The 25,759-nt window shown below is 35.9% G+C and overlaps 1 protein-coding gene across 5 annotated transcripts; it reads right to left on the bottom strand.

Annotated features, from left to right (window-relative positions):
• Positions 1-59: 59 nt before the first annotated feature.
• On the bottom strand, positions 60-19,601 carry LOC127069850 (unconventional myosin-Va). Of its 5 annotated transcripts, none has more exons than XM_051007418.1 (22): positions 18,773-19,601; positions 8,558-8,982; positions 8,151-8,451; positions 7,731-8,048; positions 7,170-7,658; positions 6,757-6,963; positions 6,557-6,673; positions 6,176-6,474; positions 5,475-6,093; positions 5,204-5,395; positions 4,724-5,086; positions 4,337-4,639; positions 4,138-4,243; positions 3,569-3,755; positions 3,447-3,479; positions 3,016-3,214; positions 2,823-2,916; positions 2,639-2,695; positions 2,292-2,465; positions 1,526-2,201; positions 1,160-1,442; positions 60-1,060 (listed from the first exon to the last, which is right to left on the bottom strand). In XM_051007418.1, exons 1-22 carry the CDS (start codon positions 18,797-18,799, stop codon positions 941-943), a joined length of 5,589 nt encoding a protein of 1,862 aa, XP_050863375.1. In that variant the 5' UTR covers positions 18,800-19,601; the 3' UTR covers positions 60-940. The 5 variants fall into 5 exon arrangements, with proteins under 5 accessions (XP_050863375.1, XP_050863376.1, XP_050863378.1 ...); XM_051007419.1 differs by having other exon boundaries at positions 3,447-3,476; XM_051007421.1 differs by lacking the exon at positions 2,639-2,695 and having other exon boundaries at positions 18,773-19,600.
• Positions 19,602-25,759: the final 6,158 nt, after the last annotated feature.

The following is a 25,759-nucleotide window of genomic DNA, read 5'->3' as shown; positions in this document are numbered from 1 at the left end:
AATGACGAACCGAATGGAGTATGAGAAAAAGGGAAATAAAATTGAATGCCGTTAACATCTACTCACAAAATGGCACAAAAATTAATCGCTTGTACACTTTTATAAATTATAATATAACAACATTATATGCTTCGATCTCTCTCTCTCTCTCTCTCTCTCTCCCTCTCTCTCACACAATAACTCTTTCGTATCACAAAATATACAATCTATTCCAACATAACGTTACATATCTTCTCTTTCGCATTTCCTTTTTTTACATATTAATTACAATTCCAACATATTTCCTACAACGTATGCAGGTATAACGATTGGCATAGTATCAATATTGTACCGACGAATATCCCACATGCAATCTTAACGCCATCGATCGCAAAGGGAACTAATATTTATAATTAATAGAACGAAAAAAAATGGCAATGATGAGACTATATTATATCGATGAACGTAGTCTCAATACCTTCTCTTATGCATGTAATATATGTATGTGTATGTATCTAGCACGAATAAATATTATTTTTTTTCTTTTCCTAATTTTTCATCTTGCGATAATATACATTATCTACGAACGTAAAATGATTAAACATGCGTTAACTTTAACAAAATATAATACTTTCCCTTATTGAACGCTACGTTATATATATTTCCTTTTTCTAATCGGTCTTTTATTTATTTATTCTTTTTAAATGCGGACGCGACTTGAGAATTAAAGAATTATACTTCGTATAATATAAATTACGTAGTAAAAAAAAATGTATATATTATAAAATGTGATATCGATAACCCATTCTATGCGTTCTCTAACGTAACTAGAGTATCGGCATCACTAGATTGTTTTAATAAATAAAGTAATAGCGAATGTAGCTTCTCGTGCAACGATAATCAACTAAAAGCCAGAAGAGCCGTAGGAGGAGACCACTCTCTAGAATTATATTGCCAATAATTAGATCTTCTTGAGCATTGGTAGATGAAGCACCTCTGGAACATCGATGTCCTCCAAGCGAATGTTCGACGGATTGAATGGAAATCTTATTGGATAGGTATGCTTTAAGTCCATTAAAAGCTAAAAGCATTCATCATTTTCGTAACATCGTATTTCTATCGAGATCGTAATTTCGCAAAAAAATTATATATATGTACACACACACACATGTATATTTACCTGTTCGTTGTTCTCACCACGTTTGGCCAGTTTGGCCTCTATTTTCTTTATAAAAGATACCGGTACTCGTGTTTCGAAGTCATCCGCCGGTGTATATAGATTCAGTATTTTCACTATCTGATTGGCCGTAAGTTTATTGCACATTTCGCAAACGGAATTCACATCAGCATCAGTTTTTCGCGCCTGAAGAAGTTGTGCCGCTTGGATGACAGGTTGAAGTGCTTCAGCAGCAGCTCCTACTCGTTTGTCCCTACCCCATTGTTCCAAGTGACTCAAATTATACCTGATCAAAGTTAAACGAATTTGATTATTTCCATTCTAAATTGAAGATTATAAAATTCTTTTCAAAATGATCATTTCAATCACCTGATTTGCATTCCTTTGGTCCAATGACAAAGCTCATTTCTCAGTAATAAATTATTCAACGCACTTGCGCACATAAAGTAAAAGAGTTGTTTAAAGAGTTGCGTAATTATTTCGGGATCAACGCCATGATAAAGAAGGGTTTTGTGCACCGAACTGAGCTCGTCTAGGAGCTTGTCAAGCTTTTGCTGGGTAGAATCCGGCTCCTCGCCCATGGACGACGAACGGGGTCGACCTGGCTTGTTGGAATTCAAGCCGGAGATCGCCTCGTGCTCCAAAAGCGCCGGTACCGTAAAAGCTTGAATTCGCTCCTTCAAAGTCGTCACGATATTATTAAAAATCCATAGACTAACGTTGCTCAAGACGATTCGATATTCGCTCAAATCGAAATTCCTTAAGCACTGATCGTTTTGTCTAATTGTATTTTCCAATTGGAAAGGTTTGTCGCCAGAATATTGCTTCATATTGTGTAATAATCGTAATGTATTGCTTAGCCATAACACGCTGTATTCGAAATCTTCGCGTTTCTTAACAATGCGTTTTACACCGTTCAAATAGGCGGTTAACAACGATCGAACTTTATCGTCATCGTTGATGCAATCGGTGTGTCTTATACACATAAATATTATATATGCTGGGAGCCCAGGTAGTAAAGTCACTGCTATTCTTGGTTTTAAATCTACGAATTGGAATTAAACCACTGTACTATCGACTAATAATCCTATTGAATAAGATTTTCGATTTGGATACGGATATCGTATTGACTTACCGATAACTAAATGCCGTATTATCACACCGATATCTTCTTTTCTAAATTCAAACATTCCTTCGTAATCTCTTTCTTTCTTGCGAATGGCTGGCATAATGCTTCCATTGTCGCTGGACGAATGAGTGGTCGTTGTTACAGTATTGGAGTCATTAGCGGATTCTATACTGTCTGGTACTGTAATAAATACGTCATATGTTAGATATAAAGCGTCAAGAACAAAAATATCGATAAAATATCTTGATAGTATCATAAATGATCAATTTTCTTTATGTACAGGTGGTGAGCTGTGGTCTGCATGAAACGTGATATCAAATGATATGGATGATTCATCGAGACCATGCACTCACCAGTATCTTTTAGCATATAAGGACGATCCTTATGTTCCTTAATATCATCTCCTTCGTCTTTCGATAGCATTAGAATAAAATAATCTTAATGGTAGTACTTGAGCAATTTATATTTTTGAATATTACTTTTCGTTAAGTTAACTAATAATTATTGTCTAGAGGAATATCGATTATTTTTACTTACAGCCTGCATCTTTGAGACGTTTCGCAAGAATTTTACATTGTTTCTTGAGCTTTCTGCATTCTTCTGCTATTTTATCGTATTTCTCTTGAAGATCCTTTGATATTGTAATAAGAATGTTAATATATATATATATATATATGTATTATCCAGATTTATTCTATTTTTAAGTCCGATTGAAAATTAATGATCTTACCAAATTTTCAGAAGTCAATCTTGTAATTTCGTATTGCATGTAAGCTTCGGTTTGTGTTTGGGGCGATTTACTTAGATTGACAGATAGTAATTTCTGTTGCTTTTCAATTTCTTCCTGTAGTCTGTCGATTTCTGCTCTCCATTCGTCCCTTTGAGTCCTCCAACCTTTTTCTTTTGCTTGCAATTCATCCTCTAGTTGCCTTTGAATAAATTATAATGAATTAAAACGATTGAGAATCTCTTAAAATCCTTTGTTTTAAAGAATTATTCAATCGCCGAATATTTCTTCAATATAATCGCATATATCTCTATTTAATATTTGATATTACTTAAATTAAAATGTTTTCGCATTGCATTCGATTGAATAACTCAGCTTTATGGAAGACACATGCCATGTTTAATGTTTCGCGTCAAAGAATCTACTCAACTCACTCTCTTGATGCCTTTCGCTTTGTCTTAAGTCTACTGAAAATCGAATTGCATGCACAAACGACAAAACACGATTAGACACGAATTACCACGAAATTAAATCTCTGATAAAATTATCGAATTACCTATTTATCTTCTTCTGCGCTTCGAAAGCGAGGACTAATTCTCCATCTTCGTTAACAATGTCAACATCTCGACCATAGTTTGAACCAAGACTCTTCATTCTTCGAGTATGATCAGCCAACACACTGTGCAACTGTATGCATTCTTCTCGTCTCCTTTCCAATTCTTCCTGAAGAGCCTCGAATTGTCCTAAATAATCAATTTTTCAACATTACATTACGTCAAACTCATTAGAAAAGAAATTTGACGATGGAACGAGATTAAACCCATTTTTCCCCTAATTTCATCTTATTCTATCGCAAGATCCGTAAATAACTCAACGAAATATTTCATATAAAATATGCAAACAAATGTGTAAAATGTAGCAAAGTGTTCAAGGAATACAAATAAAAGCTCGTCAGTGTTAATAATAAACGTGTGTAATGTATTTTGTGTGGCACAGTCAAAAGAAAAGGTATATGCATATAATACGTACATATATGTATATTCAAGCGAAACAAGAATTATATGTATAGAATAAAAAGAAAAATGTTATAAAGAATTTCTTTAGCTGTATCAGTTAACCATTTACCTATAAGATGCTGTTGCGCAGCTGTTGAGTCTGTGGTCGATACAGTTTTCCTTAATGAGCCCAAATCCTTTTTAAGCTGTGCATTCTCCATTTCTAATTCTTGAAGCTAAGAAACGCCAGATATACATAGTCGGTTATACAATCATTGATCGAAGCAAACTATTATTGAATTCACATTATTAAATTAATTGTTATATACCCTAAAAGTATCTTGCGTTCGCGAAGCTTCTTCGGGACTATCACGTTCTAAATCTTCTACCATTCTAATTAATCGTCCATTCTCCTTTTCAACGTCCTTCAATTTTTGTTGAAGTTTCAATACCAAATTAATATCCACAGGTGCATGGGCCGGACCATTTGTTGTTTCTGAAGGTGATTTACTTGATTGTACTTCACCGTCAGGCGGGGTATTTGATCGTTGCTGATTCCAATCGATCGTTTCTACGCGTGAATATGGCGTTGACGATGATGCTGTTGAACGAACAGATCCATAACCAAAGTCCTAAAAAAAAGAATATTGCAGTGCATTTTTCTTATTTCTCTTTTTTATGATCGTCACAATGAACGTAATGAGATGAAATTTTACAATGTTCTGGTCATCCTGTGGTAACTCCGTTGAAACTACTTGTCCACTGCTACTAGAGGCATTGCTCAATGAACGAGAATGTCCTGGTACGTGGAGAGCAAGTTTCTGTTCCAACATCTCGGCATGTTGCTCCAATTCGTGGAATTCTTTCAACAATTTCTGATAAGCACCGCGATCCTGATCTTGATCCAACAATAGCAGATCCTTCTCCTGTTCCAAACGATGTTTAAGATTTTCTTCGGCACCACGTAAATTACTCTTCAACTTATCATTTGCCACAGAAAGTTCTTTTCGCAATTTTTCATTCTCCTCAATGAGTTTTTTGTTTTCCTGTCCTTTTTCCTGCGTGATTTTCTCTTTATCCTATAGAACAACAAGAACTTGGATACAAAATAAGATTATAAAAGAATGTGATAAATGAATAAGTAAAAATATTCACGTGTATCATTAATTCGAATAATTTCAATTTCAAACATTTACCTGCAAAATATCCATTTTCTCATCTCTCTCTTGTCTTAGCACGTTCTGCATTTTTTCCAGTTCTTTTTCTTTCTCCAATAAAATAACATTTAATTTCTTGTTCTCGACTTCTACAGATTTAAGTCCTTCCAATTTATTTTTTAGGTCAAATAGTTCATTATGTACATTCTTCAAGTGTTGATTTTCCTTTGCCTAAAATGAACGTAATGATTCCAGATGATTATTTACTCGATCGAATTAAACTCGATGGATAACAAAGAGAGAAACTTACGAGTTCATTTATTTTCTGTTGCAAAGTGATAATCTTTTTCTCTAGACCCTTGTTAAGAGACTTAACATGTTCTACGCTTCTAGCTTCAGCCTTCAATCTTCTAAACACTTTCTTAGCCAGATATCTTCTTATACACGACTGAACTATAACGATGTCCCTTAGTTTCTTTTTACACGCCATTCTGACTAGATATCCTCTTGCGAATCGTTGAATGATCGTTGCAGCCGCATTGTCCTTCATCAAACGATACCTTTCTCTTGCCATTTTACCTCTGCCATATATCTGAATACCAATAATTGTGAGTCTAATTCGCTGATAGCGTCGTCTCTGTAGCCAACCTCTAACGTTCGCTTGAATTTTAATGACAGCTCTTGTACGTCTAATCCTTTCAGCCCTTTGCCTTGCCAAAAATCCTCTTCCATATCTTTGGAGACCTAAAATCGCCCTTCTGATTTTTTTATACCTATTTCGACATATTAAACCTCGTACAGTCTTTTGAATCATTATACAAGCATTCATTTGCTTTTCCGCTCTGAGTTTTTCAAGATAAGCCACTTGTCCGGCACGAAACAAAACTTTCGTTTTACCAAACTTGAACTTATCCTCATCCTTGATATACCTGATCGAGTGATAATGTAAAAATTGAAACGATTACTTAGAAATAACATCTTTTCTTGATTGTTAAGTCAAGCTTGTCTTACCTAGACAATATACGACGAGAAGTCTCTTTGAGATCATCGCGATTTATTTCTCTGAAGACACATAGACATCTGTATCTTTGAAAGAATTCTGAATACGTTCTCTGACTTGGGAAACCAGCAGCAGAGATTCTAATCGTTTCCAGCACACCGCAGGCTCTTAACTGTTGTACGGCACGTACAGGATTATATTCGAATGATTCCTTTGTATCGTTTGGCTTGATACAACGAACGTAATGAGGAGTCGTTGCGTTTAACGTCGCCATTAACATATTTAAAGAATCCCGAAATTGCGAGCCGACCTAAGGAAAATCATTACAAATTTATATAAACACATATACACGTATAATCATATATGTATATTCTTCTTTAAATAGTTTTTACCGTTTTTTTATTTTGCTTGGGAGTTATCACTGGTTTTTGTGCGGACACTTTGACTCTCACGTTGGGTACAACCAATTTTGGATCCTCATCGCAAAACAACTTTTTCAATAATTTACTCTTAAAAAATAAAAGTGAGATATTCAAAAAGTTATACGCAAACGATTACAAGGATTGAAAATATTCCAAAGATTTGAACTTACACCACCAGCCCTTAACACATCTACTTGTTCCTCTATCACTGTGTCTCTGTTCTTTTCAAGAAAACCTAATGTTTCGTACTGAACTAAACCAGCGAAATGGTGAATCAAGAAAGCGGAAGTACCAAATCGTGGCTTTTCGAAATGTTTCGACTTGTTACATTTTGCGTAGAGTTTATCTGCCCACGAGCTATCCGTTCCTTTTGGCATCTGTGTCAAATAAGTACTTGCTGATTAATAGAATTAATTGTCATTCTTCTGTCGCAGAGATGCATGACACAAGCTGCACCGACAAATAATTGTATTTAAAATTAAGAAACTACCCTGTCAGAATATTTCGACGTGATACCTTATATCTGTCCTTGTACAATACTATCAATAGAGATATGATTTTGGAATGAAATGATGTATCTTACCCGACACTCTTCGTCCAGTAAATCCAATATGCCCAGTCTCGTTTCTATTAGATCGATGCACGGCTGGTTGTCATAAAAGTCTATGAAAGTCCATTCGATCTCCTCCTTGAGATACTCTTCTTGCTCAAGCTTAAATACGTGCTGATTGAATTGTTGCTGCAGCTTTTCATTCGCGTAATTTATACAAAACTGTTCAAATGAATTTATCTCAAATGTTTCGAATCCGTAAATGTCCAGCACACCGATGAAACATTGAGCTTTGTTTTGAGACTGGAGGGAGCTATTGATACCATTCACTATCCAATTGAATAGCTCCGCATAAATGTGCTTTGCCAAAGCATCTCTAGCTCCTATCGCTTGCTCTGCATTCATTGGTTTTAAAAAGACTTCCCTCATAGACACGATCCTCCTATGGCAAAGCCATTTTCGCATAGCGTTCACGTCCGTACCAAGTAATTCCGAGATTATCAAAAGATGCCTATCGGTCGGCTACAAAATTGTTAGGAAAGTCCGCATAAACTAATGACGTTCGAATCGTGAAATTTCTTATAGACAACTTACAGAAATAAAACTAGCTTCGGTGTCGTTATCGCCATTATCGCTCTGTGCATCAAAACTATTTATATTTACGTTTCCTAAATGCAATATGGCTGCTAATATTCTTAACATATCGTCTTGCTGTTTAGAAGTAAAGCCAAGCATCGTAAGGGCACTAATTGTATCGTCGAAACATGAAAGATCGTCGACTCCTTCGATTCTAGGATTGTTTCCTTGATTGAGGTAATGAAACCCGTTTGAGTTTCCAAGGTGTAAGTGTGGAAGACGCTTCGCTGCCGAGCACATTTGATAAAATATGTGATAATTCCTCTCTTCGTTTGCCTGAACGATATAATTGCATTATATGATGTTCGACACAGTTCAAAAGTTTCGATCGATCTAACTTACAATCAGAATTTTGTTAAATTATAATTTTTCTTTTACCTGAAAGACGACTCTTGACTTCTCCAAAAGATAAGTTCTCATGCTGGCACCAGTGATATTATAAGTTTTATTAAATTGTATCTCAATAAATTTTCCAAATCTGGACGAATTATCGTTCCTCGTTGTTTTTGCATTCCCGATCGCTTCCATGATCGGTGACGAAGCCAATACTTTCTTCTCGATTTGTGTCTCTGTCGTGGAACCACCAACGGTAGCGAAATATCGCATGGTGTACTTTGCCGATACAGTTTTACCTGCACCTGATTCACCGGATACGATGATGGATTGATCGTGTCCTTCCCTGAAATTTGTTATCAATGAAACCAAGTGATATAAGTGTTAATAATAGCAATAATGATCAATTTGGTACGTTTAATAAATTTTCTTTTTTAAATAAATCATATTACCTCTCCAATTTCGTGTAAGCCTCTTCGGCCACAGCGAATATGTGAGGTTCCAAATCTCCCATAGCTTGACCTCTGTACGCCCATATCGTATCATTTCCATATATAGGCAACTCGTTGTAAGGGTTAAAGGCGACTAAAACGATACCGCAATACGTGTAAATGCAATGCCGTTGAAAGCGAATTTGAAGATTATAGAGAACAGCTGGCTCATGAAGGAACGATAAAGATGTAAGATTATTTTCTCCCATCAATATGTCCGGATTCCTCAATGGGGGTAGATCGTGATCGCTTTTTATCTCTAAGGTCTTCGTTTGATTCGAGTCGTCGGTATGTACCTTTAATGTTGGCCGATTTATTTTGTAATCCTCTAAGAGGACAGCACCCTCCCAGATTTTTTCGGGATGCGGTATCCATACTTTACCACCCTGAACAAATCACAAAATAGACTTATCAATCGTTAAAATCAATTTACGAACTTAGATACTTATCACGGATGAGACATGAAAATTGTACGTAATTATGCTTATTCGAAATTATAATTACACGATCGTTCTAATCGCTCATCTTTTAAAAATAAAAGATACACGACTCCAACTCCATTTTTATAATTCTAATCATCGATACGTATCTACGATAAAATGGCACTTAACATATGAACGAAATAACATGATCGTGGAAATGGCAGTTCGACGACACACCTTGCATTGATTGATTGCAAGCTAATTTTCCTTTCACAAGGTGCCCTACATTTACACACGAAGCAGAGCCGTGTTACGACGAACGAGGCCGACTGCTGGAATCATATCGATTCATTCGGTCCGTAGCTTCGAAGAAGAAAAAGGCGACAACTTGTTCTCTTTTCTAATTAGTATCTATTTTTTCCTTCCTTTCACAGCTGAAGCTATTAGATAATGCAATGAATGCATCTATTTATGTATCTATGTATTTATCTAATCTAACGACAACAGAATATCATTATTGTAATTTACGAAGTCTCTTAAAAAATATATATGGTAGAGTTTCCAAGCATAAATATAATGAACGTTATCACACTCTACGTAATTTCCATAAAATAAACGTTATCGTATACTCTCAATGCAATATCATCATCTGAGCAAACAAACGACGAGCAAACATCGTCGTTTTATTAGAAGCAAAAAAAATCGATGTGCAGTACATGAGGAAATAAAAAAGAAAAAAAAAAATAAGAGAACGAACGCACAAGCATACAAAACCAGGTTGAGTTTCATAAGAAACAGAGCGATCTGTTTTAGAAGTCAGCTAACGGTTCTCGACGAAAAGAAACGTCGAGTGAACTTTTGCATTTGTTGTCACATCACGAGGGAGGTATCGATGAAATCCCTATACGTATGTACATATGAATTACCATTTAACGGAATACTGTAACATGTAAGTACGAGAACCAAAGGAATGTCGAGGAACGGTAAATCATGTTTTTTATTTTGTCATCGTTTCCTCCCACCTTCGCTTCATGAAAGAACTTTTCGTTCGAGTTAATCGGTGCGTGTAACTTAACAGCCAGAAAATCTTTCGTTTAAAGATCGAACTTACAAGAAAGTGATTGCCGATACATAGACACTTATAATTAAATCGTAATAAATATTAAACATTCAGCATTTTTATTCATTTCAAGTCAATTATGAATAAGAAAGTAAATGCGTAATAAAAGAGTATGTAAGATTTGACTTTCATTTATCTTTCATGTTACACGCGACACACGAAACTAACATAAGAATGATTAATGCTATATAAACCATGTAAGACTTACCGTGAAAATATATAAATATATAATGACGAAACTTCGTACTACACTCTCATCATATTTATCGTACGTTAGGCCGTAATATTCTGCACTAAGAGCAAATTTTATGGTTAACGTAGCGTAACATGAAAGCGTAAAGAATATGAAAGAAAGTGCAACTGCATTACCATGATTCTTCTCTTTGATACATTGGTGAATGATTAAACGCTATTGATAAAGCAATTATTGTAGTATCTTATCTTATTTCGTTTCGTTCTTTGGTTACACTTATTACGTCATCGTGTGGATAATATTGCGTTCGTGTTTGTTAAAAAATGTTTTTATCGAGCTCATCAACAAAGTATTACGCGTAATGTTATTGTTAACACAATTTTATGAAAGGAGAAAAATGATGAATAAGCGAGCGTGAAATGTTAAATATGTCTAATATGAAAAATGATGAGTCGATTCTTTTATCTACGCAAAAGTGATAAAATGCAAATAAAAAATTCTGATTTGACTCAACAGTATAACGTCTACTTTGCACTCTAATAAATAATGTAAGTATGTACTTAGAAATATAAATAGACTTTCGTAGGTATCGCATATTCGATTCTCCTATCTGCAACTTTCTCTTAAAGCGGTTTACATTTACATAACGGAATTCGCATGACTGGATAGTTCTTCTTAAAATGTCGCATATTAGATACGTGTTTTGAAACGTTAGAAAATCGATTAATACATTTTACATATCTATCACACCTGTCGTGGTATTTACAGTAATAAATATCAAATTATTAGAAAGATTTAATTCGATTAGAATTGTTTCAATAATTAATTGATACAATTAATTGAACATACATAATTCATTCATTCGTTCGTTCACATAAATAATTGATAAATTCTTAATAATCTATTATATGATTTCTGTGATAATTAATTTATCAGATAAAACAAAAAGAAAAGAAAAGAGAAAAAGACAAAAGAAACAAAGAAAATTGTAAAAATAAAAAAAAGGGAGAAATTTCTTGGTCGAGGAGATGTACAATTCATTCGTGAACTCATGACCCAAGGAGTGTCCGTCACGAGGCGGAAGAATTCTCGAGTAGTATCGAGCATTTCTTTCTTTCTCCCTTCTCTCTACCCACTTTTTACAATTCGTCTCTCGTACCTGGAATCAGGTTGTCCATTTCACCATTCATCAAATAAATCAACTATGTTAACTTTTAGCATTTAAGGAGAAATTTTATTATCTCAACTTTTTCTTCTTGTTTTTATATCTTATTTGCAGTTATATTTCATACATCGATTTTGCAATTTACGAATAATCAATTTTTAATCATAAATAATAATAAAAATTTAGGCAATGTCTTGTATATTATAAATCTTGATTGTTATTTAAGATTACAACGAATAAAACATGTTTGTCATATAAGTTTTCACTTTTATTCGTTCGTCATTAATATGCATAGAATCTTACCAGTGATCTAACAGGTTTGTCTAAGAGGCCAGTTCCCATGCTTTCTATGATTATACGTAAACTATATTTTCATGCAAGTAGGAAAGTCATTATTATTGCGAGTCTCGTGCCCCTCGTGGAAAATAAAAAATACGTGGAAGAATAGTGTTCCCACGAGATTCCTTTCATTGAGAATGTCCAGTTCAACGGTACTCTATGATATCCTATGATATATTACTGATGAAAGGTTTGCCTACTAAAATAGTTTTATCTTAATTACAATAATTCTTTTTCTTTCTAATTTGTCTATCTTGAAATTATGAAAGTTATAGCAATTAGAACGAGCGATTATACGAAAAAATTATGTTGGATAATTGTAAAGTATGTTTTACAGATACTTTTATAGATACAGTGTTTTTATTCACATGTATGTATTTAATTAAATTTCATATATGTATGAAAGGAAAATATATTTTTGAAATTATTCATATCTACTTTAAAAAAACATATATTTTTCTTAAATGACTTGAACAAATTTTTAAGCGAGAGTGATCTGGTAGAAAATACTGTTAATGCTCTTCAACTTTCTTTATCGTAGAAACGAATGAGAGCCTGTTCTAGGCTCGTGTTACGAAACGATGAAAAGTTAATGAGCATAAATTTCCTTAGTTCTCTCTCTCTCTCTCTCTCTCTTTCTTTCTTTTGTACCTCAAAAATAAATGAAAAAGAAGAAGACAGAGAGAGAGATCTCACGCTTGTCAGAATGTAATTCTCTTTCTTTTTTTTCGCGGTATATATTATAAGGAACCGTCTCTAATTTGTCGCACGAGTTGCACCAAGTCGACCGCAAATGCAACGACTAAAAACTCGATGGAATTCCGTAATGCCGTATCGGAGAAAGAACAATCGCGAGAAGACTAGCCTAAGTACTTGTTTTGTGAACTAGTCTTTAAAACATATTTTTTTTACAGTGAACGTTCACTGAACTCTTTGCAGTTCATTCTTAAAGTCGATAAATATGCCATAACAATATGATTTTAAAACAAATATTATATAAAATTAATGTCTTACAAATGTAATATATTTTTTCATATTAAATTAAAAGTTGATTAGTTTGACGTATAATTTATGGAAAAAAAAAGATTCTATATATCTCTAGTGATTTTAGTTAAAATTTTTATATATGTATATATATATATATATATATATATATATATATATATATATATCACACTAAAATATGATTACAGGAATAAAAAATAAATTTGTTGCAATTTTTATGCATTTAATGATCACTACAATCTATCTAAGGAATTGAGAAAAAAATTTTCCAACGCGATTATGTTCCTCTTCATTTCCCAAGTTATAACATACGATAGAAGCAAGGGTGGTATGAGCACGTACCACTATAACTATTCCACCCTCGTGTTGTGTCTATGTCGAGCTTTGCAAACCGTACACCGATCTACGGCTTCTGTCGCGTTCGTCTATTCACTTGGGAACGTATTTACAACGAGAGAATCATGTTCCATTGTATTCTTCTAACGTGTATAAATGTGTATCTATTATAAAAATCACGCTGTTCATTGAATTAAACGATTTTAAATAGGAATAAATACACATCTTTCTCTCTTTCTTTTTTACAAAGACCGGACAAAGTTTCATTTTTTAGCATAATTTTAAACGTTTCTAAACACGAATTCGGTTCAATAACTTTTCAATCTTGAGAGAGAGAAAAAGAGAGGGAGAGAGAGAAGGAGAGAAGAGGGAGGGGCGATGCGGAAGGTGGAACTCACAATCTTATCGCTGCGAGGCCATCCTCGAATGAGTCATATCGATGTGAATTCCTCCAAGCGCAAAAAAATATCTGTTTGTACACGAGCTCAGCTTTCGCTGTCGTTCAAAAAATCGTCATTTTCATTTGACCAACATTTCAGTTTTTTTTTTTTTTTTTTTAATTGAATATGACTTGCAATACATTATTTTCGTTATTGTTACAAGGTTTTCAAGTAAGATTTATTAGTCCAATAATAATGTAATTTTCTAGAAAAATTTATTACGATTGACAAAACGTTTCGTAGTTTTGAAATTAATCTCGTAAAATGTGATCGAATGAATTATTTAATTGGATCGATTTCCCTTCATAATAATTAACGTGAATAATATTTTGATGTCACTTTTGGATAGAGATTTATACAATATTCGCAATAGATAAACTGTGACGTTTAATCGTACATTGATCACAAATTCAATCAGCGATAATTATTTTCGTTGATTCATTATATTAATCACGATTACTTTTAAATGAAAAGTCTCGATCGAGCGATATCCATAACACTGTTTTCTTCGCGCAAAAAAGGGAATGAAAAATCGTAGCAAGTGAAAAATCGATCGTAAGAAGGATCTGTGAAAAAGAGAGTTCGCAGATGAAAGAAGGAGTTGGAAAAAGTCCAACTGGCTGGTACGCTATAACCCGGAAAAAGCTCGCATTGCCGACTGAAGAAGTCTTTTAAAGACTTCTTTCGAACGAAGTCTTTGCCGACCGGCTTAAAGTAACGTAAACTCAATGATATTTTACTGACCGATTTAACTGCTCGGAGAAGAAAAAAAAAAATAAAAAAATAAAAAACGAGAAAGAAGTAAACTCTCGAAGCAATCTAAGTTTGACATTAAAATAATATCTTTTTTTTTAAACATTTATGGAAAATAGTTAAGTGTACATCGCATATTACTATATTATAATTTTATAATAATGATATGATACACATATATATATATATATATATATATATATATATATATGTATGTATGACATATATAATATATACATATAGAATCTCTTTCTCTCTCTAGTTTAGCAATATCATTCGAAAATCGATCCGTCCTTTCCTATCTCGGTTCTTTCATGATATTTCACGACAGTCAGAAAACGTTCGAGAGTTTATGTTCTTCTGCGCGAAGAATAACGAGGTCAAGTTTTACCACCCACATATATTCATACGACCCTTTCTTTGCTACGCTTGTTCGTTTTCTTTTTCTCTCCTTTACAAATATTTATATTTATTTCTTTTACGTTCCATATACGAAGTAAATGAGTTTAATAGCGTGAAATTTGTAGAAATCGTTACTATTGAATTTTCTTTTACTTTCGTGATAAAATTCAAGTTGGTTTATGAAAAAAAAAAAAAAAAAATAAATAAATAAATAAATAATAAACAAATGATATCGATTAAATCATTGTCCATTATTATTATTAGTCTGATCATGTTTAATAATAGCTAATTATTAAGAAATATAGTCATATTTAAATAACGGAAAAGAAAAGTAATGAATCGCATCTTCCACGAAAGGAAGAGAAGCGTGAGAAGGAAACTTGCTTGGTTCGAGAGGTAGGCCTTGTTAAAGTTAAAGTCGCGATGGTAAAAACGAAGGAAGAACTTTGTGAGATACTGCCTCGAGGAATCTTCGCATCACATAGAAAGCCCACGAAGAAGAAGACTCGTCCTCGACTTTCCATTCGAATTCTCTTCCAAGAGACTATCTAGAAATACGATGAACGAACAAGCTCGTAAAGAGATAAAGAACAATTATTATTTACTACGATAAAAATTATTTCTGAGTCTCATTAGATAGATCATTCTAATAAACTATAAAATCTATTTATTCGGTCGAAACCAATCGGTGTATATTAAAATAAATATTCCATTCGGATAAATATATATGTACGTATAAATAAATGCATATTAAAAATCAATGTTTGGAGGGATTAATTTTAATGATGAAAAATGATAAAAGACGCTTAAGACTCAAAAATAAAAATTACAAAACATATATCTAATCTGACCGATCTTCTAGAAAATTTAACTGTCTTGAAATAATCAAGATTTCTGAAGTATGTAATCGTCGCAAAAATGAAGGCTTTCGCAATTATACGGTAATTTCTTGGTTCTCGTTGAAAGAACTCAGCGACGAGTGCAAGGAGAACGACTCGGGGACATTCTGCTTCTTTTTTGAAAGAACGAGAGAGAAGGGATTAAAAACGTAGATAGTATATAAGGATACGTGAAAGCTCATGATTCTAGAATTATGCACTACTAACAGCAAGGTCATTAGATGGAATGGCTCCGGGGACTTTCTTTTACTCAAAAACATGGCCGGTTAAGGTGCCTAATATCGTGTTCCAAGCTTCTAAAAGATCTTGTAGAAAATTGTCTTCGAATCGAATGAAACGACGAATCGAAACGTAACGACGTGCAAAACGAAACGACACGTCGTCTCTTTAGCTTTTATCGTCGGTTTATTGCATTTTTATCTACAGAGTAATCGGAATAAATCATTATGAAGTTAACACCGTAAAAAAGAAATAAAAAATTACAAATAAAACATAACAAATAAATACATTTTTAGATCCGTAGAAAAAATCATTTTTAGAGTTGGAAATTAAAATGATAAGAAGTATAATAGACTTTCCATTGTATAGAATATTTTCTTTTAGCAATTTATATTCGAACGAAGGATTAAACAAAATGGATTGAAATTCTTTGAGTCATTGTTTTGAGTCAAGCCATTTTGGGAATTCCTTGTACTTACAGAGGAGCGAGAAAGAATGCAGGTAGAACGATCTATCTCGAGAGGTTTCATTTCTGAAAGAGAGAAAGGATTCTGCTTGGCTCGAAACGAACTATACGAATCACCTTCTACGACGACCAATCGCTCCAGCAACAGCTTCGAACCAGGTTGACTGGCTCTTTAACGTAAAGGTGCGTTTGTGACTTCAATGAAGATCATGAATTTCAAGAATGAACAATATTTCAATACGAATGTATTTCTTATTATACGTAAATATATTGTATTTTACTATTTCCCTGTCGTTTTTCTTTTTTTTTTCGAATGAAACTGTATTCTTGATCTTTTCAAACTGCACATCATTTGTTGTTTGGATAACCGATTACTTTAAAAAGCTTTTACGAATCTTAAGTACAGTTGAACGAAAGAGGAGAAAAAAGAAATTAGAAATTCACGTTATTCCGTTATCTGTTATCTTTATGATCAGTTTCCAACGCGAGATTTAAACTTTCTCTATCTCTCGAAAAGAGAAAGAGAAATTAAAAAAAAGAATCTCTTTGAATGGTGCGCGTCGTGAAAAAGAAAAAAATTGAGAGGAAGAAAGGATAAAAGAGAAAGGAGAAAGAGAAGAAACTCGCAGACACCAACATGACCTCGGACAACCCTCGCCGTTCACCTGACCGAAGCGATAAATCAACGAGCAATATGGAAAGTCTCGATAGAACCTTAAAGAGGGAAGCGTAGAAGAGATGAGAACGTTCCTACGAGATCTTTCTCTCGTAACAACCGTGCTACATGGGAAATCGAATCTAATGGCAAGCTAACGGTACTATTAACTTACATGGTACCAATAATCTCATGCTAGTCAATATAGGTATTAGTAACGTGACTAAATCAATGATTACTTCGAAGTTTTCAATCGAAGTTAAACCTTGTAATCACCCAATTGCATCGATTAAATACTGTGACGAAGAAAATGCTTATTTGCTGGAGAAACATAAGTATGTATTAAACACTTGTAACGAGTACATGAAAATAATATTTAATAAGTTTTACAATAACTTCCATTCATACCTAGAATGAATCGAGAAAAAAGAGATACAAAAGACAGAAATAATTCTCGTCTCAACGATGATAATAGATAATCGGAGGAGGATAAAGCTAATTACGAGATTGTCGATAAACGATTTCAAGATAAAATCATGCGCGTATAAAGATCGCTTCGATCCGATGACCTTTCTCATTTTCTCGAGCAGATTCGAAAGCGATCGCTGGCGATTTGTACGATGGTGCAAGAACGTTTTAGCTGTAACGCGTCAGCTGAAGGTTCGAATTCCATTGGCGCGATATTTGAATGAGAGCAAAGGTGAAATTGTGTGGGTGTCCGATCGATATTTACGTCAAAAGTCGGAACGTTCCCTTTCGATAAACGCGTTCACCGTGTTACTACACCGCTGTGACCCACTCTCATTCGGGAGAGGCGAATTTTCCTCCTTCACCTGTTTTCTCACGGAAGAATTTAGGTCCTACATTTATCGACCATATTGTACGTCCTACTCTCGCCATTGATTTTTCTTTCCCCTAAAGGGTAAATATTCTGATCACGTGACGAGAAATGAAGCAGTCGCGGGAAATTCTACATGATCTTTTTCTACATTTCCAAATTAACCTTTACCCTTTTTATATTTATATTGTAGATATTAACGTATAATTTCATTGACGATTAATGCGTCGAAATGAAAGAAAGAATAAAGATAGTATCGAGCAACTTTCTCTTTTCTTTTTTATGTAATTTCTTTCATTTACGTTTCAACAAACATCTGTCATTGTACTATCGACTGAACGGAAGAATTATCGTAAGAATGTATCGCGTCGAGGCGATCACGTAAGTGAATAAGAATAACAAAGATTAGAAAGAAAAGTCACCTCTATTATTTCGAAACGAGCTAACGAATTTTGCTTTATAGTAAATTTAATCGTTCTGTGATAAATTTTCGGGAATAAGAAATAATTTTATGCAAAAACTCAACGAATAAGATGTATTTTTAACAAACGCGAATTGATCATTTCTTCGATCGTATTTCATTAGATATCGTACATAAAATAGTCAAACGTTTCGTTCTTAGAACAATAAAAATTCGTAATAGATAGTATCTGAACATCGCATCGAATAATTTGGCGAGAGTAAGACCGCACCGATATTTTTCTATACAAGATATTGCTTTTTTATACAAGATAAATAAGTTCAACGTAAAGTTTAGGTAAATAAGATAAAACGTTCGAACGTTCCCATTGAAAATGACTCACTTTGTATAAATAGAAAAAAAAAGACCGGTTGACCTTAGAAAAAATGTTTACACAGATGAGTTAAAAAATTAATTGAAAGTTTTGACAGATAAAATAGTCTCGTAAATACGTAAGTATATACCTTGACGTAAAGCTGTCTTAAAGTCATGGTGATTTCGATCTAGGTAAATTCAATCAAGTCTTCTCGATGTTATCTTCGTCGTGATCGTCGTTGTTCTTCTTCTTCTACTTGTCGACGCCGTGTTTCGTCTTCGTCTTCGGTTGGAATCGTCGCGCGTGCTCTACGTGAACCGCCGACCTTCTCGTCCCGGATGCATACCGACCTTCTCTTTTGATCACGGCATGCTTTTCGTTTCTATTTATTTACTTTTTTTATGTTCTTCTTATCTTTCTTTTTTGCGCCTCTCTCTCTCTTTATTCTCTGCCTCTCTCTCACTCTCTCTTTCTCTCTCTTGCTTCTTCGATCCGTCAGCTCGTCTCTCGCCCCCAAAATACGAAGAGAAAATGAAAGACGCACCGTAAAGATTCTCACGATCCACCTGATACACCTTCTTCTCTTGTATTCTCCACGAATATCGCTCTCGCGCAACTCACTGTCACCATACAAACAGAAAATACACTACTACACACGCCGCACACATTCACCCACTCGTCCACACACGCACACACACTATACGAAGAAAAGGATTAAGAAGAAAGAAGAATCTCCTGCGAAAAGTACCTTCTCGCAAAACCTCCTACAACGGCACTGCCACCAGCTGGCTCGTTATCGGGTTTAGATTGGCCGCCTCTCCTCCTTCCACCTTCTAGCAAACCACTCTCTATCGTTCTCTCTCTCACTAGCTCTCTATCCCTTTCTCTCTCTCCCTCATCTCTATCACCACGTACTCGACGGCCTTCGTTGCGTCGACGACGCACACCTCCCATCTTCGTCTTTCGCACAAACTCATCGATATGACGGTCTTCGTCGAGAGATCGAAGTCACTTCATGCCAACGCCATCTTCGAATTCAAATACATACTTAGGTGGGCTGCAAATTGTACAATGATAGAAACCTGCGTTATCGTCAACGATAAAATAATATATTCCTTACAAATTTGCATTCATTTTATGCATTTATTTTAGCGATGACAATTTTAATATTGAAAATCATACAAATTAAACAAAGAAGACAATTACTACGAGAGATTGAAAAATTTTTGAATTATTTCATAGGCATTTTTAAAAGTAATGCAAACACTTTTTGAAAGCTCACTGCACAGAATAAAATTTTTTAAAATTCTACGTACAGCAAGCTTCTTTTCCACCTCAAGAAAAATAAGGTGCCACTATTACCGACGATTGATTGGACAAAAATAATAACACCCATATCGGTAAAATTATCAGTAAGGCAATAATTTATAAAAATAATATACTTATCGAGAAATACTCATTTTTGATACCCTGAAGAACTAGTATATCTATTGCAGTCATTAATTTTTCTATAAGTTAAATCTAAAATCTATTTTATAGAATTGAATGATACATACTTCAATATATATCTTAATTACTATAAGTAATTTAACAAATTTGTGATTCTATTTAAACATGATTAAACAAATATATAAATTTTATTATATATAAGCAGCCATTCGCCCGGTAGTACTTGCGTTTTAAAATACTACATATAATTTCCATACAGAATTTAGATATAATTAAGATATAAATTTCGATGTATCGCAAGTACTACCGACCCAGGTCCCACCGCGTGGAGGTAGCTGCATCTGGGGACCCACGAACTTACGGGGACTCTACTCTCTAAGATTCGCGGGACCGGCGTGAGCAAATAATCGCCGAACAAATAAAACGAAGTCCCCGGTAGGACTTTTAATCGCGCTCGGACACTCACGTGAGTGTCCGAATGACTCTACTTCAAAATACGCATTACCGGCGTAATCTTATCTATATGTCAAGCAAGTAAAACTAAGTCCACGGTAGGACACTTAATTCGCGCCCGAACACTCACGTGGTGTTAGTACAACGGCAACTCTACTCTAAAATCCGCGTTCCCGGCGTTCGCGAGGTAACATGAGCGAACAGAGACATCGAGTCCGCAACGGTATCCTACTAGGGATGACGTTGAGGCCGTCAGCCTCGGATGCCCACATCCCGCCTTTCAGCACGACCGTCCGTGCCTTTCGCATTTCGAACAATAAAACGAGGTCCACGGTAGGACCTTTACTCGCGCCCGAACACTCACGTGAGTGCTAGAATGACGGTGACTCTACTCTAATTCGCGGTCCCGCGGGGTTGCATGCACCTCACCATGGACTCAGGTGACTATAGATATAAGGTGGGTCAGTCAACGGACTGAACATCCTTACAAATAGCCATATACCATCCTCCTCAGTAGCACATAGACCGTCTCACTCTACAGTCATCCGATGACCGTATCACGACCGGCCATTTATTCGTTCTTAGCAATCAAACGAAGTCCATTATCGTAGGACTTTTAATCGCGCCCGGGAACACTACGTCTGCGCCCGCCGACACACGCGTGAGTGTTCTTTCTATCCTACCCGTATTCGCGTCTAACGATCGAATATGTACCAAACCATCAGACGATACATCGAACCTGCGCCGATGTATCGAAATCAGTGAAGAACAGAAGAAGAGGAAGAGAAAGAGAAGAAAAGGAAGCCGGAACGTGCGCGCATGTTAAAACGACAGAACTCGGAAAGAAGGAGAGAAAAGAATATCCGTAAAATGGAATGAAACACATACACATGTGAAAGAGATGGAAAAGAAAAGAAGAGAAAAACCAAAGTACGAAAGCAGAGCACGATTTTTCGGTACTGAAAGGAGACCCGCACAGAAGCCCACGCCCATGAGCCCCACCCATGGGACCCACCCGAGAGAAACCATAATAATTTATCTCGATTAATTATTATATTATAGAGCTATGCGTTTCAATGAATACACGCGCGAGTGTTCTTTCTATCCTACCCGTATTCGCGTCTAACGATCGAATATGAACCAAACCATCAGACGATACATCGAACCTGCGCCGATGTATCGAAATCAGTGAAGAACAGAAGAAGAGGAAGAGAAAGAGAAGAAAAGGAAGCCGGAACGTGCGCGCATGTTAAAACGACAGAACTCGGAAAGAAGGAGAGAAAAGAATATCCGTAAAATGGAATGAAACACATACACATGTGAAAGAGATGGAAAAGAAAAGAAGAGAAAAACCAAAGTACGAAAGCAGAGCACGATTTTTCGGTACTGAAAGGAGACCCGCACAGAAGCCCACGCCCATGAGCCCCACCCATGGGACCCACCCGAGAGAAACCATAATAATTTATCTCGATTAATTATTATATTATAGAGCTATGCGTTTCAATGAATACACGCGCGAGTGTTCTTTCTATCCTACCCGTATTCGCGTCTAACGATCGAATATGAACCAAACCATCAGACGATACATCGAACCTGCGCCGATGTATCGAAATCAGTGAAGAACAGAAGAAGAGGAAGAGAAAGAGAAGAAAAGGAAGCCGGAACGTGCGCGCATGTTAAAACGGCAGAACTCGGAAAGAAGGAGAGAAAAGAATATCCGTAAGGTGAAATGAAATGTCTGCGCGAACGTGTGAAAAAGATGGAATTGGAAAGAAAAGATGTACGTAGAACATCGCGACACTCGCACAAAACCAAAGTACGAAAATCGAGCTGGATTTTTCGGTACTGAAAGAAGGAGACCCGCACAGAAGCCCACGCCCAAGGGCCCATCCCAAGGGTCCCACCCGAGAGAAGAAACTATGATAATTAATCTCGAATAATTATTTCAATTATTATCGAGCTACACGTTTCAATGAACAGAAATGACTGTGAATTTACTGCTGAATAAACGGAAAGTGTAAGAAAGAATGTAAAATGTACGTCCTTCGATGTACAATTTCGAAATTACATAGCAGAAATTTTAGACAACCCTTAAAGAACGCAGCCATTCGCTCGGCAATACTTGCACACCATAAGATTTTGACGAAACGCAAGTACTTCCGACCCAGGTCCCACCGCGTGGAGGTTGCTGCAGTTGGAGACCCACGGACTAACGGGGTCTCTACTCTAAATTTCGCGTGACCAGCGTGATCAAATAATCGGCGTTCTATAAAACGAAGTCCCCGGTGGGACTTTTAATCGCGCCCGAACACTCCCGGGAGTGCTATAATAACGGTGACTCTACTCTAAATTCGCGTTCGCGGCGTCCACGTACCAACCGAGAATTCAGGCGGCTAACTGGAGGAGGGTCAGTCCACGCTTACGGATAGCAAAACCATACCACTCGGCGGCACACGAACCGACACACGACCGGTCATTATTCGGTTGAGCAATCAAACGAAGTCCTTTACCGTAGGACTTTTATTCGCGCCCGAGAACACCACGCCTGTGCCCGCCGACACACGCGCGAGTGTTCTTCCTGTCCTACCCGTATTCCGCGTGGATATAGCGAGATTCGCGAAGAAGAGGAAAAGAAGAACAGAAAGAGAAGAAAAGGAGAAGAAAATGAGAAGAGAAGAAAGCCAGAACCTGCGCACACGTGAAAAGGATGGAGCAGAAAAGAAAAGAAAGAAAAGAATATCCGTAAGATGCAATGGAACGCGTGCACTTGTGGAAAAGATGAAATTGGGAAGAACGGATGGACATAGAAGATCGGTACACCCGACGAAAACCAGAGTACAAAAATCCAGCTCGACTTTTCGGTACAGAAAGAAGGAGACCCGCACAGAAGCCCACGCCCAAGGGCCCATCCCAAGGGACCCACCCGAGAGAAACTATGATAATTAATCTCGAATAATTAATCTATATTCAATTGCTGCAAGGCTGTACCTTTCAATGAATTGAAACGATTGCGTATTTATTGCCGAATGTACGGAAGATGTAAGAAACAATGTAAAATGTACGAACTTCGACGTTCAATTTGGAATTATATGGAAAAGATTTTGGAAAAGATTTGGAAATATGCAGCCATTCGCTCGGTAATACTTGCATACCGTAAGACGTTGACATAGGGCAAGTACTTCCGACCCAGGTCCCACCGCGAGGAGGTTGCTGCTTCTGAGGACCCACGGGCTAACGAAGACTCTACTCTAAAATCCACGATCCGAGATGCCTTTCCGCTTCGGGAGCTTCGAGCTTCTCAGCAAACTGGAGATGTATAAAACCCCGCTTACAGATCGCTCCACCGTCCACACCGTCGGCTTCAGACATCTCGAGACACGACCGGTCGTGTCTATTTCGATTTAAAAAATCAAAGCGGAGTCCTCGGTAGGACTTAATCTCGCGCTCGCGAACACCCACGCGCGTGCCGGCCGTCACGCGCGTGAGTGTTTTCCCTATCATTCGCGTACGGAAGCAAGGAGACATACCCTTCCTGCATATAACAAACGTTATATGCAGAAAGGTTCCTTTAACTTCCGTGTAAAAATCCCACGATGATCCGTCCACCGATCACCTAATCTGAAACAGAAAGAGAATAAAAGCAGAAAAGATAAATATGTAAAAATTACATGCAAAATTATATGCAAATATACAATTAAAATCAAATATATAATTAAACAATAATGTGAATTAAAAAATAAAGTAATAATTAAACAAAATGAAAAAAAAACAAATATATAATTAATAATTCCCTGTAAAAATTTAATTTCACGATGATCGATCCCTCGACGATCTAATCTGAAACAGATAAAACGTAAAAGAATAAGAGAAAGAGAAATAGAAACAGAAAAAGAAAAAGGAGAAGAATAAAAGATAAGGAACACGGAACGTGAGAAAGATAGAACTCAGAAGAATGGATCTGAAGATCATTTCACCAGGTGAAAATCAGAGTACCATAAATCAGTTTAATTGTTTCTTAGTGAAAGAACGAAACCCGCCTAAGGCCCACACCCGAGGGCCCCTCCCAAGGGTCCCACCCGAGAGAAGATAGAGGAGTTAATGAACAAGTTAATCAACTGTTTAAAATAATCGTTCAATCTACAATATGCAACCATAGGCTGAGTAATAGTGGAATCCTGTTAGGTATCTTTTCTGTAAAAGTGAGACGAGAATATGCTATGTATTTAAATGTTCTTGTTTCATTCCCATGTGCACTTTTATACAATGTACTTTCAGTGGTCCTCACAATTGCCATTTTATATACGTTTCGAAATTATTACTTTAATATAAAACTTGATTTTATAAAAATAAAATTACGGATTTAATTGGAGACTAATGATTAATAAAAGTTAATAAAAGTAATTAATATAATAAATAAAAATATATAATCATTGATCATCAAAAGTCTATAATTACTAAAAGTATATAATTAATATAATGAATAAAAGTATATAAGTAATAAAAGTAAAGAAGAATAAGTATAAATGACAGAGAACATAAGTGCGACAGAAAAGTTTTCTGTGCGTTTTCGTATTAACTTTATAACTTTATTAATTTAGAATTTTCATATATCCGATCTATTTATCTGTTAAAGTATGATTAGCAATATAAAATGTAATTAATTTAACGTCTAACTGAAATTTGAGAGAAGAGAGATTTTGGAAAAAGATCGAAATATGCAGCCATCCGCCCGGTAGTACTTGCGCTATATGATTATATATACAATTTCGTTATAAATTTTAGATAACATATATAATTTAATTAAAGATTTTAGATATAATTTGACAGATTTCCATATATCGCAAGTACTACCGACCCAGGTCCCACCACGAGGAGGTAGCTGCATCTGGGGACCCACGGACTAACGGGGGCTCTACTCTAAAATTCGCGTGACCGGCGTGATCAAATAATCGGCGTTCTACAAAACGAAGTCCTCGGTAGGACTTTTAATCGCGCCCGAACACTCCCGGGAGTGTTATAATAACGGTGACTCTACTCTAAATTCGCGTTCGCGACGTTTTACGCACTAACCGAGAATTCAGGCGGCTAACTGGAGGAGGGTCAGTCCACGCTTACGGATAGCACACCATACTACTCGGCAGCACATAAACCGACACACGACCGGTCATTTATTCGTTTTAGCAATCAAACGGAGTCCTTTACCGTAGGACTTTTATTCGCGCCCGAGAACACC

This window comes from Vespula vulgaris, chromosome 16, assembly GCF_905475345.1.
Source record: "Vespula vulgaris chromosome 16, iyVesVulg1.1, whole genome shotgun sequence".
Taxonomy (NCBI): Eukaryota; Metazoa; Arthropoda; class Insecta; order Hymenoptera; family Vespidae; genus Vespula; species Vespula vulgaris.
The sequence above is the reverse complement of the archived record's forward strand: the minus strand, read 5'-3'. Positions and strand labels throughout refer to the sequence as shown.

Bases quoted from the DNA above. Each gene is read 5' to 3' on its own strand.
- LOC127069850 (XM_051007418.1), bottom strand. From the start codon at position 18,799: ATGACTTTAAGACAGCTTTACGTCAAG. The intron at 8,983-18,772 runs GTATATACTTAC...TGATTTGTTCAG, and splicing joins TAAGACAGCTTTACGTCAAG to GGTGGTAAAGTATGGATACC. The intron at 1,443-1,525 runs GTGATTGAAATG...AACTTTGATCAG, and splicing joins ACCAAAGGAATGCAAATCAG to GTATAATTTGAGTCACTTGG.